General features: G+C 43.4%; 3 protein-coding genes across 4 annotated transcripts; 1 reads left to right on the top strand and 2 right to left on the bottom strand.

The window, feature by feature from the left end:
- Positions 1 to 225: 225 nt before the first annotated feature.
- Positions 226 to 11,799, bottom strand: LOC108138852 (AP2-associated protein kinase 1). Of its 2 annotated transcripts, none has more exons than XM_017261367.2 (8): positions 11,298 to 11,799; positions 8,319 to 8,452; positions 8,122 to 8,255; positions 7,501 to 8,053; positions 6,864 to 7,435; positions 6,005 to 6,306; positions 5,665 to 5,895; positions 226 to 3,204 (listed from the first exon to the last, which is right to left on the bottom strand). In XM_017261367.2, the coding sequence occupies exons 1-8, from the start codon at positions 11,458 to 11,460 to the stop codon at positions 791 to 793; spliced, it is 4,503 nt and encodes a 1,500-aa protein (XP_017116856.1). In that variant the 5' UTR covers positions 11,461 to 11,799; the 3' UTR covers positions 226 to 790. The 2 variants fall into 2 exon arrangements, with proteins under 2 accessions (XP_017116856.1, XP_017116857.1); XM_017261368.2 differs by lacking the exon at positions 226 to 3,204 and adding an exon at positions 5,044 to 5,570.
- A 292-nt stretch (positions 11,800 to 12,091) lies between these two features.
- Positions 12,092 to 15,163, top strand: LOC108138816 (transport and Golgi organization protein 6). The gene is made up of 3 exons (XM_017261315.2): positions 12,092 to 12,210; positions 12,269 to 14,482; positions 14,542 to 15,163. The coding sequence occupies exons 1-3, from the start codon at positions 12,150 to 12,152 to the stop codon at positions 15,042 to 15,044; spliced, it is 2,778 nt and encodes a 925-aa protein (XP_017116804.1). The 5' UTR covers positions 12,092 to 12,149; the 3' UTR covers positions 15,045 to 15,163.
- On the bottom strand, positions 15,059 to 17,489 carry LOC108138817 (L-2-hydroxyglutarate dehydrogenase, mitochondrial). Its single transcript, XM_017261316.2, has 3 exons — positions 17,088 to 17,489; positions 15,696 to 16,553; positions 15,059 to 15,622 (listed from the first exon to the last, which is right to left on the bottom strand). Exons 1-3 carry the CDS (start codon positions 17,210 to 17,212, stop codon positions 15,235 to 15,237), a joined length of 1,371 nt encoding a protein of 456 aa, XP_017116805.1. The 5' UTR covers positions 17,213 to 17,489; the 3' UTR covers positions 15,059 to 15,234.
- Positions 17,490 to 17,602: the final 113 nt, after the last annotated feature.

The following is a 17,602-nucleotide window of genomic DNA, read 5'->3' as shown; positions in this document are numbered from 1 at the left end:
TATATTTATATATTTTTTTACAGCAACAGATGTCTTCGCGTTATCTTTTTACGAAAAGAAGCAACCCTACAGCTGACACACTGCCTACCAACAGTCATGGCTATAAAATTAAACATTGATGATTAAAAAACATTTTTTTTACAAAATAAAAAAAAAAATAGATGCCCAAACATTCTGAGTAATCATTCCAGCTTTTTACCCAAAGAAACCAATTAAAACACTGGATTAATATATAAATACAATAGGCATATTTTATATAGTCAAGATAATACATATGCAAAACAAATGGTGTACTAACATAGACGCGTATGTCAATCGATACGTATAGAATAATTAATCCTTAAATACCTTGGTGTTAGTGAATGCAATTGGTTTAAGTAATAAATTGTTTTTTGGGGTTATTATTGGGTGTATAATCACATAGTTTTGTATAAATAAATAATTCGGGGAATATTTCAAGCTGAAAAATGCCACAAACATAAATGTAACTTTGGTAAACTTACGCATTGTATAAATTCTAAAACATGATTCGCCTCTAAATCTAGTTTACATTTTTGCACTAAATAACAGTTATAGGTATTGTTCTTGTTTTGTGTGTGTATAATTGTAGTGTAGTTGGTGTAATATTAACCACTTTTAAACATTGCTACACGCGAATAAATACTAGGCTCAAAAAATACAGTTTGTATTGATATTGGAACGGAGAAAAGCATAAACGAAATGCCAAAATAATTTGAAACACTCAGTCTCAGGTCTCCATGATAGTTGGTTGATTCCCTACACTTCCCATTTACGAGAACAGATTGTTGCGCCTCTTGAGGGAGCCGAATTTCTTCTCCGCCTCGAGCAACATCTTTTCGTTCCGAACCACCTCGAAGGGGATGGTTCTGGACAGACGATCCATTTCCTGGTCCGAGGGGAAGTCCTCGAAGCTCATGTTGCTGAAGCCCGTCTTGGCCGAGTTTTGTATGGTGTTCGATTGGAAATTGCGACTGCCACCTGCTCCCCGATTCTCATCCTGACCGTGTTGTTCGCCATCATCGTCGTCGTCATCGTCGTGGGACTGGTACTGCAATCGCTGGTGCTTCTGCTTGCTGCCCGAGCTCAGCGAACTGGTGGATCCTAGGGCGGCAGCGCTGACTTTCTTGTACGAGTGCCCCTTCACCTTCTGGGTGAGCTTGCCGGGCAGCACCCTTACAGCCAGATGGGACTTCTCCTTCTTGGCCTTCCCAGCGGTTGGTACACCGATTCCGTCGGCCACCACATCGGCACCACGCAGCACCACGGGCTCCTCCTCGTCGTCCGGCGTGAAATCGGAGCAGCGATCTTGGGAGATTTGCACATAAGCATTATCGGCAATGGGCAGCAATGGACGAAGATGGGTGGCGGCGACTGGAATTGGAGCAGGAACTGTTACGGAAACGGGTTGGGCAGGAGCTGGAGCTGGAACAGGTGCCGGAACCGGAATTACAGCTGCTGCTGGTGAGGATTGTGGCTGGTTAATGGAGCAGGAACTGGTGCTAATGCTGGAGTAAGACGGCACATTCACATAGACACTGCTGGTGCCACTCGACTTGGCCATCTGGCTACTGTTATTATTATTATTATTATTGTTGTTATAGTTCATCGGTGGCTCCGGCGTTTTGTTGATAATAATCGAGTGATTGATGGTCACCAGTTGTGGGGCAGACACATTAACGGAAACGGACACGGGAACGGAGGCAGGAAGAGACACAGACACGGAGGCGGGCACTTTGATCACATTGTTGTTATTGTTGTGGCTGGGAAAGTGGTGGATCTGGTGGTGGTGCTGTGGATTCTGTTCGATGGTTCGAATTACCTGCGGAAATGGCTCCAAGCCGAACAGATCGCATTGATTGTTTTCCACCAGCTCCGGCTTCTGTGAGTTCTCCTGGAAGGGATTGAAAATGGGTTCGTTGAACTCATCTAGCTGCGGTGAGTTTCCCGTTTGATTTGTGGGCGTTAGCTGTGCTGGAAAGTTGGCGAAATTGGTTGCGGGATCTCCGGCCCCGGCAGCTTTAACGGGTGTAGAAGTCCACATTTCGGGTTCCGCGACTTTGGGCTTAGCCTTGGGTTTACTCTTCCTCTTGAGAGGCACTCCCACGGGCAACTTAAACGGGGCCAGGGCAAACACATCTTCCTCGGATTCGAGTAACTCTGCATTTGCAGGCAGTGGTGCCGCCAGTGGAGATTCAGTGCTGCTCTTACTTTCACCCGAACCATAATCCAGTTCATCGTCCAACAGCAATGGACGATCGCCGAACTTGTGCAGCAGATCGCTGGAAGTGGGACTTTGTTCCTCGGATGGGACACTTGGATCTCCATTGCCAGCCACAAGACTCCTGTCCTTCTTCCTCATCCGCACTTTGACCACCACCCTGCTCCGCACATCGTCCTCGTGGGTGGTCACGCTCTCACACTCGGCATGATAGGCCGAACTGCTGCAGGTCTTCACCGACTCGCTAATGCCATCCATTTCCGTGGGCAGAGGACGACGCAGCTTGGCCTGCGTCTGGCGTGGATTCTCGTCGAAGAGGTCGTCATCTTCGGCCCGCAGATCACTGGCCGATCCAATGGAGTCACCGTCCGACTCCGCCGCCTTGGCGGCTTCTTCAGCCTGGGCCGCCACTGCGGCGGCCATGAGATTCAGCTGTTGGGCCGCCTGGTGGGCAGCTGTTGTGGGTTTCTTGGTCTTGTCACGAAGTTTCTTCACAATCGGCAGATGGGCTGTCTTGTCCACCTTGTGATAGGCCACCTGTTGGATCTTGTGGATGGTCTCCGGCAGATTGCTGGTCACCAGCTGCATCTGCTTGAAGATGCCGCCGCCTCCTTCGTCGCTGTCTTGCTGAAAGAACTCGGAGCCTTCGGAATCGGAGTCATCGGAAGTGGGCTGATCCTTGCTGCGCAGCTTCTCGTACTTGTTGCGATCGTCTAGGGGCAGCTTGACATAGCCAGTTACACCTTCACCAGATCCTCCGACACCTCCGGGAAGGCCACCTTCCGAATCGGTCTTGAGTTTGCTGATCAGCGAGGTCTTCTCCTCGCTGGAAACTTCCAAAGTGGGGGACAGCAGCCACTTCGAGGAGTTGGACGAGGTGGCGGTGTTAGCTCCGCCTGTCACCAGGCTGATGGGCGTGGACACGCCGCCTCCCGATCCGCCGGAGGAAACGCCGATGAATTTCGCTGTGGACGAGAGCGAAGGACTTTTATGCAGTAAGGTAATGAGATTACGGGTTTACGGGTTAGCGGCTGTTTGTTCTACAACTAATTATGGATGAAGTGTGTGAGAGCATGTGGATGATCCCCTGGAATTGAATGAGTTACTGAGTGATTTGTATGTATGCTTTATGCTCAACGTGACGTATACGTAATATTTTGGTTAGTTCAATGGCGAAGGCGACGATAGAAGCTGGAAGACGTTGTAATGTTGACCCAAACGTTAATTCGGGGAATTATGTGTTGATTTTAAGGCATGCACAGTTTAATTATAACTTGTTTAACTCCTTTTATATTTAACTTTATTTTCTAATTCAAAATTAAACTTAGAATTTGGCTTTAATTTAAGCCACATATTAAAAATTATACAAAGTTTAGAAAATGAATGAATTTTAAATGGTATTTAAAATATATTTAGTTGGACCTGTGCATGCCTAGAAAATCCAATTAGTTATTAATTATATTACCCACACATTTAGTTAGTTTGATTTACATTTTGTGAATGTTCAGTTCAGTTTTGAAACATAATATAGAGTTTATTGCAGTTTTGCTTCAGTTTTGGTTTAAATCTCATACAATTCTTGTGGCTGAACTTAAGCTAACGCCCTGTCTTAACTGGTTTGTATAAATATATAGTGCTTTATGTATATATAGATATAATCTGTATTTGTTGTCATCTGATAATTTGCTTGTATGTGTCTTGGTTACCTGACTTTTGTTGCTTTCATTGCGCTTTATCTGTTGCTCATCTTGGGTACTCTAGTTACTAAATGTTAGCTCTTTGGTTTAACGCTTCAAGGTGTCCACTCCCAGCGATTTAACGTATGTACAGCATTAACAAGAGCAGTAGTTATAGCTAATTGAACATTTCGATTGGTGTGACTGTGACTGTGTGTGAGAGAGAACAATTCTTGGACAGTTTGGAAAACATTCTTGGACTATCTCGGACTTAAACGTGTATTGTCTTGCGTTGATTAACAATTGATTGGTTTACTTTTGTTTGTTTGTTTGCTGCCACATCCGCAGAGATCGCAGCTTGAGGCGAACTTTATCGAAAGCGAAAATATAAAACAATCAGTGGATAGAAATCGTAATCAAGTTTGCTGTCATGTTGAGCGATAATTGGATCCACAGAACCATAATAATAATCTCATTAGCATTAATCTTTAGAATTGCACGTTTTTAACACATGAATAGTAAGTAATAACTCTGATATGCAAATTATTGCCAAAAATGTATACGCTAGTTAGAATTCAATTGCTTCTTTACACTCTACGCCAACAACATGAATAAATATTTCTAGTATTTTCACTTAGTTAGCTAAATTTACAATTACACACAGAGTACATACATTTACAAATAAGCCTTTGAATTTAACAATAAAAATAATTGAAATTTTGTTCTTTTGATTGGTTAGTTTTTGAACCACAACCTCTATATTATTACTGTTAGGGACTAAATTTACATAGAGGCTAGATATAATATATTAATTTTGGTTTTGTTTTGTTTTCATTTTTTTCTAGCATAGTACCAGCACCAGGAATTATTTGGTTAGAAGCATATAGACTGGATATTGTTAAAGGGGAGAATAAGGTGTTGCAAACGGGTGAAATGTATATTAACTTCCAGAAAAGAAAATCAAAAACTCATAAAAAAACTCGGTAAAATACACAAAAACCATTTAAATAAAAGAATATTTGAAAAATTTAGCTAAATTGACGTACTATAATAATTGTTTAAAAAGATAATTGAAAAATAAGACATTGCCAATCATGTCTTACATTTAAATATGCATTTGATTTATTTTTTAATAATATTTTTGTTTAAGTAAGCTCATAAAGCTTTAATTTGTTATTATTTTTAATTAAATTTGTGTATCTTTTTTGGAGGTTTAATAGACAGAATAGCTTATAGTTTGGACTTTTTAAATTATCGTTATTCTCGTTGAAAAATAAAAGACAACGACAAAAAAGTATAAGAAGGAAGAAAATACAGTTTCTTTGGGCTAATTTTGGGTGGATTAGTGGGTGCATTGGGGTATTTACAAATTGATTGCTTGCACTTAAGTATAGGCTACGTCGCGGGATCTTCTACCCATTTATGTATATGGCACGCTAAATCTTTCGATCGAGCAGTGATCGGCTAGTATACGGATAATCTATAGCTGGAACTGATCGGATCTTTCGGCGGCTGCCGATGCTGTCTGGAAGCGGCTCCTTGGATGGAGGAGATATCGAGGAGATCGCCTTGGCGGCTCTCTGCTGAGTTGAGCTGAGCGTTACTAGGAAGTTTTTAGACTACGTCTACGTCTACGTTCAAATCACTTTCACTTTCTGCATCGAGATTGAGAGCGAACAAAAGCAACAATCGGAAAACTAAACGTATTCTGGCATTTGCAAACGGTTAAGGTAGAATTTCATGCTTTACCTCCGGTTTTGCGCAGCGAGCTCGCCTTCTCGCGCAGTCCGGGTGGCAAACTGAATGGCGCCGATCCGAATGGATCCTCCGAAACGTGCGGTGGATGCGGTGAGACAGCGGCGGCGATCGGAGGAGGAGGCACTGCACCTGCAGCAGCTGGAGGAGCAGCCACAGCCGCCGAGGGATTCTGCTCCGTGGGCGTCAGCGTAGAAGTTGTGGAAGCCGATTTTGCTGTGATACCTGCAAATGTTTAGTTTATTAATTAATTAGTTGAGTAATAGAATATAACAAAAAAAACAGAAGTCCTACTTTCCCAATTAAAATTAAGTCAATATCCAAATAAACTTACTTCCTTGACTTCCTCTTTGACGAATCTTGTCGAACTCCGCCTCGAAGATGTGATCCTCTGTCATCTGGCTAAAGGGCTGCTCCTCCTCGAACGGATTCCAGGCCTCCACGCGCTTCTCCACCGCCGTTTGTCCTGGTTTCATCATTAGTTCACTAATCGATACCGCAGCAGAGTTCGCCGATGCAGATGCATATATCCCAGGATTTGAGGCAGCACTTGCCAAAGTCTGGGGTCCATCGCCCATTGCAGCCAAGTTATTGTTAAACGGGGCCAGAAACTGACTTGTCTCATTGGCAAACGTTCTGCAGCGCAACAAAATAAACGGATGAGTAGATGATCAGTGAGTGATGGGAGAAAAATCAAATTTAAAGGAAATAGAGCATGCAAAGCAAATAAAGTAAATACAGGAAAGGTTACAGATCTTAAGGCTACAAAGTTTCTATTGACTCCGCGGCTCATCGGCCTTATCCTGGTCACTTGTAGCTCTTAACGATGTGGAACACACAGAAAGAGACAAGCAGAGAGTAGGTGAAAGAGCAAGAGAAGAGCAAAACACAGAACACATACAGATCGTGCCTTATCAAGCCATTGAAATGGGTCTAAAATCAAGAATATTTGTTATGTTCATTAAGGAATCGTTTGTTCACAAAGAAGCACAAGTGTGACAACAAAGCTATATGCTTACTTAAAAGTTGTTGTTTTATATTAGATTACATTTTAAAGTCCGTTTTTTATTTTCATTAGAAAATGACTACGTCGTTTCAAGCATGTGTTAATCACACTTAATAGTTCAAGTTACTTAAACCAACATTTATATTCTTGATTTTATGAGCTCTTTTTTTTCTACTATTTCACTTACTTATTAAAGGCCGAGGTGTCGCTAACATTTCGTCTATGACCACCGCCACCGCTGGGTTTCGGAGGCGTCAGCATATTCTTTGTGGGCGTGCCACCAGCAACAGACAAATCCTGTGCCACCTCCTCCTTATTGGGTTCTGCTGCTGCTGGTATGAATTCAGCTGGAGTTACTGCCGAATCGGGCTCATTGAAGGGATCTGGATAGCCACTTGTCTCGAATAGATTACTAGGAGCAGGAGCTGCAGGCGTAACCGCCTGGGGAGGTGGCGGAACTGCTGGCGGCATGGCTGGGAAGTTGGCCTGGAACTGTTCCACCACAGGTTGTGGTTGAGGCTGTGGAGAGGTGATGTTCTGCCTTGGAGAGGGGCTCGGAGGTAATCCGAGACCCAGAGGATTACCTCCATGCACCGAGGAGGAGCCCTTGGGCCGTGAACGAGGAGCTACGCTGGTGCCGGCCTCCACAACCGACACATTCTGTGCCTTAGACGCTTTTGAGGCCGCCGCACTGATTCTCTTGGCCTCCGATTCAAACGGAGGCACCACCAGCAAGTCGAAGTTTGGAATGGGAGTTTTCTGTAGGGAAATAAAATAAATAATAAATAAGCCATTCAAATGATTTTTATTTGCCCTTCACTTACATGCAGATTTTGTACGGGATTATCCTTGCCGGCCAACCGAAAGGCCACCTCGCAAACCTGCCAAATGTTTGGCCTCCGCTCCAGATCCGTGTCCAACATGTATTTTATCAGTTGGTGCATGCCCTTCGAGTACTTCGAAGTGTCTGGAATGGAGAACTGCCCATTCTGGATGGCCAGTGTGCTCTCCCCAAAAGGCAGGGAAAAGAAGCAGAGCTTGTAGAGCATGCAGCCAAGTGCCCAGATGTCTGCCTTGGTGGTGATGCTCTTTCCCCCGTACAGGTCGATCATCTCCGGAGCTCGATAGGACAATGTGGTGTACTTTTGGATCTCCTCCTGCACCGCCGTCACTCCGTGCTGCTGGGGATTCAGCGTCTTGGCCGTCGCAGAGCCAAAGTCGCAGAGTACAAAGTTTCCAGAGTCCGTCTGCAGGATGTTCTCCACCTTCAGGTCGCGGTGAATAATCGGGGTCTGACAGTAATGCAATCGGGAGACCGCCTCGGCAATATCACAGAAGATGTTGAGCACCTCGGGCTCCGTGAAGCCAACGTGTAATCTTTGTGGAAATTGCATTTAATTAGATTTGACTTTCACGAACTTTGTTAATTGATTCATGTAATTTACCTTGCATTCATCATGGCCAGCATGTGATGCTTGCAGTAGGGCATCAGGAGAAGCACCTCGCACACCCCGTTCCCGGTGGGCGTGATGCTCGAGTCCACATAGCCGATGATGTTCTTGTGCCCACTCAGGTTGCTCTGGGGGAGTGAAAGTGATTGTTCTATTAGATTAGGTTTGTTTGTCCTGATTTATTTACTCACCGCAATCTGTATTTCGCGCTTGGCTACATTCAGATCGTGCTCATTGTTGACGTACATTCGCTTCAGGGCGTACTTGGTCGCCGAGGCACTGCCTCCACCGTTTCCCCTGGCCAAGAAAACCATGGCGAAGCCACCTGCGTGAGTTTCGGGGGGATAAATGAAGAGAAAAACAGAGCATTAGTGGGGGTAAGTTGACGGACTAGACATCCATAACAGCTGTCAGCTGTAACACAGCGAGGGGAATGACATAATGGAAAAAATAAGCCCATGAGTACCCTGTAATTACTATAAGTAATACCAGTAAACAAGTCACTCAAATAAAATAAAATGGTTATTTTACTTGCAAAAATAAAATAAATTATATTTGGAAAGTAGAAACATTTCTTGAAATACACTTCAGTGGAAAAAGCATAAAAACACTAGAAATTTAATCTTTTATTTTTCTGTATATTAATTCGCGATAAATACGTGATCAAATTCTAATTCTTTCTTTCAAATAATGCAAGTTCCCATTTGTGCCGTGCAAATATCCGCTTAATGGAGCTTAAACTACAGGGTATCTCAACTCGAACGATAGCAGTCACTGTCTGGCCATGGAACGATTTACACATGTTTTACCTAACAGGCGATTTGCATGAGGTTTATTTTATTTTATTGCAAATAGAATTCAAGTAGAACAGCCCACATTCAGACCCTCTCCACCTGTCGCTTTGCGCCACTTCAAAATGTACGATAAAAAGGCAACGCAATATAAACTAAACTATTGAAGGTCACGTACAGAAATAACAACAATAACATGCGACAATAACAATACTCAACGGGGGAAGATCTAGGGGGTGGGAGAAAGAGATAGGGAGCATTGACACTGATAAAAAAATGTATTCTAAATTAAAAGTTAATAAAATATTTTCCCAAATTAATGTTATCATTTAAGTCAAATTATATTTTTAACATAAAAAAAGCAATATTTAATACCTAAACTATATACAAGGCATTTTAAATGGATTTAATTATCAACAGTGTACGAGTTAGAGAGAAATGAATAGCGGACAAATGAATGTAACCATTTTTGCTTGATTTTTGCTCGACTTTGTGAAATTATGGCGTCAAATGTTAATCAATGCTGAAGGTTGCCAGACAGCAGCAACAAATCAACTTTGGCAAAAAGTACAGCAACAACGTTCAGTAATAATAGTATGAAAAGCAACACTAACAATGCACAATCGTAGCGAAGCGAGAAAACTTGAGAAGGCAATTTGAGACGCAATCGAGGGTAGAAAAAGTGGCGTTAAGGGGTTAAGGTGGGCTGCAGGGTAAAGCTTCATTCGTTAACCGTTTGTCGCTTAGTCATTTGCAATTGTTGTTGTTATTGCCGCTGTCTTGTTGGGTGCTTAAAACTTAAGCCAAAGAAAGCAGGTACAAAATTAAAAGTAATCAAACATTGTTATACTGTTGAAATACCCAGCACTTCGAACCGTGGGTATTCATTGGTTTATAAATTGAAAAAAATCATCATAAATAAATAATCAAATTGTTTTGTGTAATGAAAAATCTATATCTATATATATAGTTAGGGCCATGTTTTAGTTAGTATTTCATTAATATAAAAACTTTTTTGTTCATTAATTCAAAACATAAGTACGTTTTTTCAGTTTTTCCAAATCAAACCAACTCCCCTAGCTTGGCACACTCTCCGTTCAGAGAAACTATAGGGTATCCCTGACAACAGCTGACTGTCTGACAGCGGCGCCAGCGCAGCAAAACAACATTACGAATCGAGTCCGCTTGCCAAAAGTACGAGTATAAAAAGTAAAGAAAAAACTACGTAATGCCAAGAGGAAAGGTAGCAAATGGAATGGAAGGCATTGTGTGAGCAATTGCTAGATGATCAAATGTTAGATGGCGGGTATTTGAGCAGGAGGAGAAGGCACTTGCACTGCAGGATACGCGGCACTCCACATTTCAAGGACAAGGACAAAGCCCGGCCGATTTGCTCCTTAGGGGCGAACTTTGCCATTTTAGCTTGGCAAAAGGTGCAAAACGAAAAAACTGGGAGACAGTGGGCAGATGAAGGAGGTTGGGTGTTGCTCATGCCGCTTCATTGGCTAAATTAGCATAATTGATTCAATTGATTTGTGGCCATGTGTAGTGGCTACGGGAATTCTATGGGTATTGTATGGAAAAACCAACCAGAACTGTGACTCTGTTTGTACAGTCGGGCTTCTATAGTTTGTACAAATATTAGTATCATGGAATATTTTAAGCTATCGGCATTTTGGCTAAGTCACAAAACCATTTAATTGGACATTATTACACACTACAACTTCATTCCCCCATTTCGAACTCGAGTTATGGCTGTAATTCTATGTCAAGGGTAAAACGGCAATGGAATTACTTGGAAGTTGTGAAAGCTTGAGGGTCAAATTATGAAGATTTAAGCTAGTTTATAATAACAGTATCTAGAGGTATTTAACTAAAAACCTATAAATAGAAAATACTAGTCATTTAAAACAAATATTTATTGACTGGGTGAAGTCTTATTAAGTAAGAAATTGAGTCTAAATAGTAGCTATTAAATACGAATTTTAATAATTAGTTAATATTTGCTACTAGTTTGGAATTATATATTGATTTTAGTAAGATTTATGAAAGAATACAAAGGCTGTAGCGAACCCTGCTTGGAAGTACAGATATTTGGGGGCGTTCTAGTTAGTTAATTTCGACCGTTTGTTTAATCGGAAATGCGACAAGTGGCGCCCCCAGTTAAGGGGATACGCAGCTGATTTTTATGCTATTCAACGGTTTGTGTACGCCCCCCGTTGGTGAATACCCGGGTTTTTTTTATCTAATCTGGCGAAGGGAGAACCAAAAGAGGGCATGTAGGCTACTGCCCACCTGTAAATCAGGCAGGTGATAAGCATAATCGCTGTGCTACGTGATGGGAGATAGGGGAAATGGATGGGAGTGTGAATGGTGTACCTTCGGCCAGGACATCCTCCACGGTGACCGTGACGCGTCCCACTGTGAAGACCTTGCCCACAAAGCTGTTCTTCTCGTTCGATGATGACGAGCTGCTGCTGTTGGGCGGGTTCTCCAATCGCGAGTTCTCATTGCGCTCGAACTTGGACAGGATTTTCTTCATTTTCCCCCGATTTTCACCAGAAAATGTTTACTGCCCAGCAGCTCTACACACGCACACACACACACACTCGCGGGCACACGCACACACAATCAATCACACGGTCTTAATTGCCTGCGCGTAGGTGTTTTTGGCAATATTTTTTGCGTGGGCGACTGGCGGTGGACGGGGCGTCGGTGCCGCTGGACAATTAATCCACGTTCGAGTCGAATCGGTTAGCTGATTTAAGCTATTTTGCGCACTTTGTATTTTTGCATGCACACACACACTGCAGGGGAAAAAGAAAGTTGTTCGATTTTCCTGCTGCTCTTGTTAAGTTGTTCGTGGGGCCAGTGTGACCAGAGCGGTGTGGTGCAGTCAGATGCGCAATCCGCGGGCAGTGCAGCCAACTATCGATTGGCAAAAAGTAGCTAAATTGCGGGGACTGAAGTAGCCATACGTTTAATATCGTATAAAAATGGATAAAAGCTAAATAATTTTCAACTAAATATTAATAAAACGTCATTATTTCATAAATATAAAAATAATGCAAAGTTGGCAAAAAATAAAAACCTATCCTTCAAATGTTATATTGCCAACACTTTATCGGCGTTCTGCGTCTTTGTTATCGATTGCAATTGCATCCATGTAAACACTCATCTCTAGCAGAAATGGTCGCGAATTTTGCAAATTTGTAATTTACTGTGATAACAATGATAAATACGGCTAAATACTTTGCGCTTTTGGAGAATTTAAAGTTCAATAAGGCTCTAGGTAATTGGGTAGAATTATTTTAATACCTTCTGCCACTTTAGTTATGCTATCATTGCAGCAAATAAGGCAAATAACGCAAATAACTTCGAAACTCCAGATGCATTGGCCAGCAACCTGCTTATATTACAAAAATATGCCAATCTTGAGGTGGATCAGCAATTGCAAGAATTATGCGTGGAATATCAGTTAACAGCGGAGCAGAAATCTACTATAGATCCAGGGATAGAACCGACTATATCCTATATAGTGAGACTGCAACATGTGCTTTATTCGATCACCAAGAATATTAATTTTCATAGCGACGCAAAGGAGGACCTTATATCAGTGGCACACCTCAAACTTTGCATCCAGGCTACCCAGGAATTGTCTTACTACTCACTTCGATGTCAGCTTCATGAGGATTTCTACAAGTCGCCTATATTCCATGAGGCGCAAGGCAAAGTCAAGGCAAATCCATCCCTGCTTCTCCTCAGCATTCAATTCTTTGTAAATCTACTACCCATTCGGCAGTTTCACATAGCAAACTCCATGGAGTTGGTGCAAAGGGATCTCCTGGCGGCCATTATGAGTCTACGCGTTCAGGAGGATTCTGAGCATCTGGATAAGGCCATTTCCTACCTGTGGCAACAGGAATCCAAGTCAGATTTCTTTCGCCACATATTGCTCTTGAAAGCAACTCCCCTCTGCACTCCTTTGGCAAAATTGTTGCACCATCAACTCTTGCGAAAACTAAACTCACCCCAAGGATTTGGAAGTTTTGTGGATGCGCTGCAACAAACTCCCAATGTTAGTCCTACAAGAAATGCGGAAATAGTTGCTAACATTGTGGCTCGAAAAGGATTCTCTCAACTGGCCCAGCAGAAGATGATTCTCCAAGTGCTGGAATATTGTAAATTCTACCTCCAAGATGCGGACAAAATGTGTGCCGGCATCCTTACCCTTCGAAGGCTCTACGATTTAAATGAAACAAATCAGAAGCAGATAGAGGAAATATTATCGAACGACTGGAAAACCCTTACAAACCCAGAAGATGTCATTAGTGGCCTCATCTTAATGGATCACCAGGAACTCTGCAATTGCATTCTCTTCTGGCAGCAACTATTCTGCTCCTCCAGCGTGGCTTGCTTACCCAGTAATTTACTAATTCCTTACCTTCCACTGCTGCTTCAACTCTACGACAGTTTACCTTTGGAACTACCAGCAACGTCGCAACTTTCTGGAATCATCTCACGTTGTTTGGATAACAGAGATCGGGAAAAGGAGTTGCCTGAAATTCTCAAAAGATTGTTTGCGTGGGAAATTGAAGAGGAACCTCCTTGGAAGTGCCTTCATCCAAGAATTCTTATCCTGCCCTCTGCAAACTCCAATCAAGTTGAGGTTAAAGTAGCTCACAAGGATCACCAAGCAGATCATGATATGGGCAGGATATTGCCTGGACTGCTTGTATCAAGCTCTCACCATTCCCTTACCTGCAATGTTTTCCTGGCCCTTTTGGGTTTTATGGGCAGCCAGCTTAGGGAGACGAAGCCTTTAAGCCGTGTAGATTTTATTTCATCTGAAACAGAACTCAAGGACTTTCTGCACTCCAAGTATCAACTAAAGCTAGATTTGCTTATTGCACTTAACCAAATGGTGGCCCACCAACCATTGAGAGCTCAGCTAGCCCTGCACACCAAGGAGTTTTTGCTTATATTAAAGGATTTATTACTGAACCGATCTGAAGAGCAAGAGACGACGGACCAAATTTTACTACTCGTTCTAAATCTTTTGCAGGAACTTCTTGAGGGTAGTGAGGATATTCGGCTCTCAGAAAGCAGTACAGAACTGAAGGAGCAACTGCAGCAGTTGGCTGGCCAGTCCTCCAATCCTCTCATCCAGCAATCTGTACAATCGCTGCTTACATTAATCAAAGGGGCTTGGCGCCCAAGTGAAGCTGTGAAAATACAACCCTTTCAAAAAGCTCGCTCCCTGATAGAAGAGAAGCAGTCCCACCTGCAGGTTTATGGCATTCAGATGATAATGGATTTGCTTAAGAAAAGGGATCCCGCAACCATGGCGCAGGGTCATCTTATAATAGCTTTGGCTTTGACCACTCTTAAGGATAAGGAATCCTACACCTTCCTTAATTGCGTTCGGCTCTTTGTGTCGTTGGTTCATGTGATGGAGTCTGAAGTGCTGGACAAGCTGAGTGACGAATATCTGTCGGATACAGCTGAGTTAGACTACCGATTGGTTGTTGGTGAAGCTATCTTGAAAGTGGCACAGGAGTTAGGTAAGTAGCAACTTTACTTTAAATGTTTAAACACAGATTGTCATTCTTGTTCCTTTTAGGTCCTCTTTGCTATCGATACAAGGCTGTACTTCTTAATTGCTTCATGCATGGATCCCGCTCCCATGTTCCCGAATTTCGGATGTCAGCGTTCGCCAATCTCGCCCAGCTTTGTCGTCTCTTGGCCTATCAGGTTCAGAACTTCTTCCAGGAGCTTCTTCAACTGGTAAACAACGAGTTATCTACGGGAGGCTATGTGCCTGCTAAGCGGGCAGCAGTCTTGGTTTTAGCTGAACTGTTAAATGGCATGGACAATCTGCTGGACTACCAGGAAATGCTTCTTCCCATTTATCGGCTTTTGAGGGCCATCGAAGCGGAGGAGTCGTGTGACCCTCAAATGCGTCAGCATGCAGCAAATGGTCTAAAAATATTGAACGAAAAGTGTCGACAAATGATTCAATCTAGCTTAGAGGAGAACTCTTTACATAAACGGATCAAGGTGCTGGGCATCAAGGACGAGGTTTCGCCGCAAAGGAAGAACCGACACATCCTCGAACTGAATTAAAAATTAGCTTTAAAAATAGTTAAAACTTCTTTAATTGTTAATTTTAATACAAAATATGCAACAACAAAAACAAAATGCAAAATACTCAGATCAGTGGTTACTGATACCCTATAAAGGCAGAATTTTGGGCATATTGTGATTTCCGGATAATTTTGGTCTTTTGATTGAATTTTTTTTATAATTTTCGTTATCACTTGCCGATGGAGAACTCTGTCTCGATCTTGTCGGCTATCATCTTGGCGATGGCCAGACTGCTGGTCGCTCCCGGCGACGGTGCATTTCTGCAGTGGAGCACCCGCTTGGCCAGCGGTCCGGATCCCTCGCCACGATCAAAGACAAAGTCGTCCACCAGGTTGCCCTGCAGATCCATGGCCTGGGCCCGCACTCCTGCGGGGCCGCGTTGGATGTCGTACTCTGTGACGTCCGGGATGTACTTTTGCAGCGCCTTGATTTGCAGATTGATGAACCACGACTTGGACATCTCGCTCAGCCCAAAGCCGATGTATTTGCTGGCCATCTTAACGAAGCCCGGATAGCGCAGGGCGTCGAATAGTTCGAAAAGATTAATGTCACCCCAGCTGAAAGGAGGCGAAACAGCGAAGTGGTCAGTAGAGTCCTTGCCAAAATGCCCAATGCCAAAATAAGACTTACGTGTAACCCTCTCGCTTCAGGGCCAATACGGCATTTGGTCCCAGCCAGACGGACCCGTCCATTCGCGGCGTGAAGTGAACTCCCAGGAAGGGGAAGCGTGGATCGGGCACCGGATAAATATTACCCTTGACCATATGCTGCTTCTCCTTGCTCAGCAGCAAGTACTCCCCGCGGAACGGCACAATCCGGGGATCTCTGAGGCACCCTGTCTTCTCAGCCAGCAGATCGGATTGCAGTCCACCGCAGGTCAGGACGTTCTTGGTGCGCACCGTTTGTCCGGGTGTAGCGCCATGAATGGTCACCGGGTAATCGGTGCCCTCCTTGGTCTCGCTGAACTTGCTGACATTGAAATCCAGAAAGATGTCACCACCAGACCGTTTGAAATCCTGGCCATAATGCTGCGTAACCAGTCCCCAGTCAACGATTCCGGTGTGCGGACTGTGGAGAGCCTTTAGCCCCTGGCAATAAGGTTCGATCTCCTGGATCTCACAGCCTTCGATCATCCTCAGGTCCGGAACATTGTTGGCAATGCCACGCTTCTCCAGATCCTCCAGCAGCTTCACCTCCTTCTCATCCGTGGCCACAATCAGTTTGCCGGTCTTCTTGTACGGGATCTTGTGCTCATCCAAATAGGCGTACGCCAAGTGCATGCCCTCCACACAAAGGCGGGCTTTCAGGGTTCCGGGCTTATAGTAAATGCCGGCATGGATGACTCCGGAGTTGTGTCCACTCTGGTGCTTTGCCAGCTTCGACTCTTTTTCCAAGATTGCCACTTTCAGGGTAGGATGACGCAGGAGGATCTCTCGGGCAGAGGCAGCGCCAACAATACCACCACCAACCACAACCAGATCATAATCTCTGATGGGAAGAAATGTAGAAATACGATAATAACCACACACCATGATTGAGTAGGTTTCGGCTTTTGATATCTCATAAAAAATACGTCGTATAGTTAGTATCTTTTACTTTATTTTGACTCTAAATCTTATCTTATTTTAGATAAGGAAGGAAAAAGGATTTTTCTTATAGTTTGTGGTCTAACAAAACTTTTATTGCCCTAGAAACCTTTTAAGCCAATTGATAGTATTTCGAAAATTTATAAATATTATATGTTGGTTTTTAGATTATGCAGTTTGTCCCAATTTTGTTAAACGATTATTTCTAAAATAAACGAGTTGGTTAAGCATTTAATTGAGTGTTATTGAGGACAAATAATGTCCGAATGAAGTAGCTATCTTATGACCGTAAATAATAGTTGTATCTGCAAACGGTGAAATGAATTTCAATCTGCAAACGATGAAAAGTATCTAAATCCGCAAACCTTTAAAAGCATCTGAAGATCGGAACACACCCGAAATTGAGAGAGTCTTATCGGATTCCAATGAGACTTACCCGCAGGTCGTTGAGCTGTTTCGTTTTTGGGTCGCTACCTGGGCAGCGGAGTCGTGGGGCGTGGCTACGCCCCCATTGAGCAGTCCCCGCCGCAATCCTTGTACCAACAGTCGCACCTGTGACATTTCTCTTGCTTTCTCCTTTCACCACCCTCACACACGAGTACAATTCGGATTTTTCGCCAGTCCAAACAAAGACCTTGCCTGACCTTGCCGTCTCCTGCGCCAAATTGTGCGTACAGACCGCCTCCGAGCGTATCGACAGACTGAAGCCCGTGGAAGTTCTCCGTGCGGCGAGAGAAAATAAATATGTTCACGGGACGAGCATCTGGGCGTTTTTGGGGTCGGGGGACAGTCATAAACGCGCTAATTGATAAGTGTGACGGATTAATGGTAAAGTGGGTGGTGGGGTAGACCAGATGTGTCAGCTGTTTTTTTGTTGATAAGCTTTAATGTGGCCAGCTGACCAATTTTCTGATTAGTCGTTAATCAACACTAAAAATAGCTGAAAATAGC

Source organism: Drosophila elegans, unplaced genomic scaffold, assembly GCF_018152505.1.
Source record: "Drosophila elegans isolate 14027-0461.03 unplaced genomic scaffold, ASM1815250v1 contig_814, whole genome shotgun sequence".
NCBI classification, from domain to species: domain Eukaryota; kingdom Metazoa; phylum Arthropoda; class Insecta; order Diptera; family Drosophilidae; genus Drosophila; species Drosophila elegans.
This window is presented reverse-complemented; position numbering and strand designations above follow the sequence as displayed.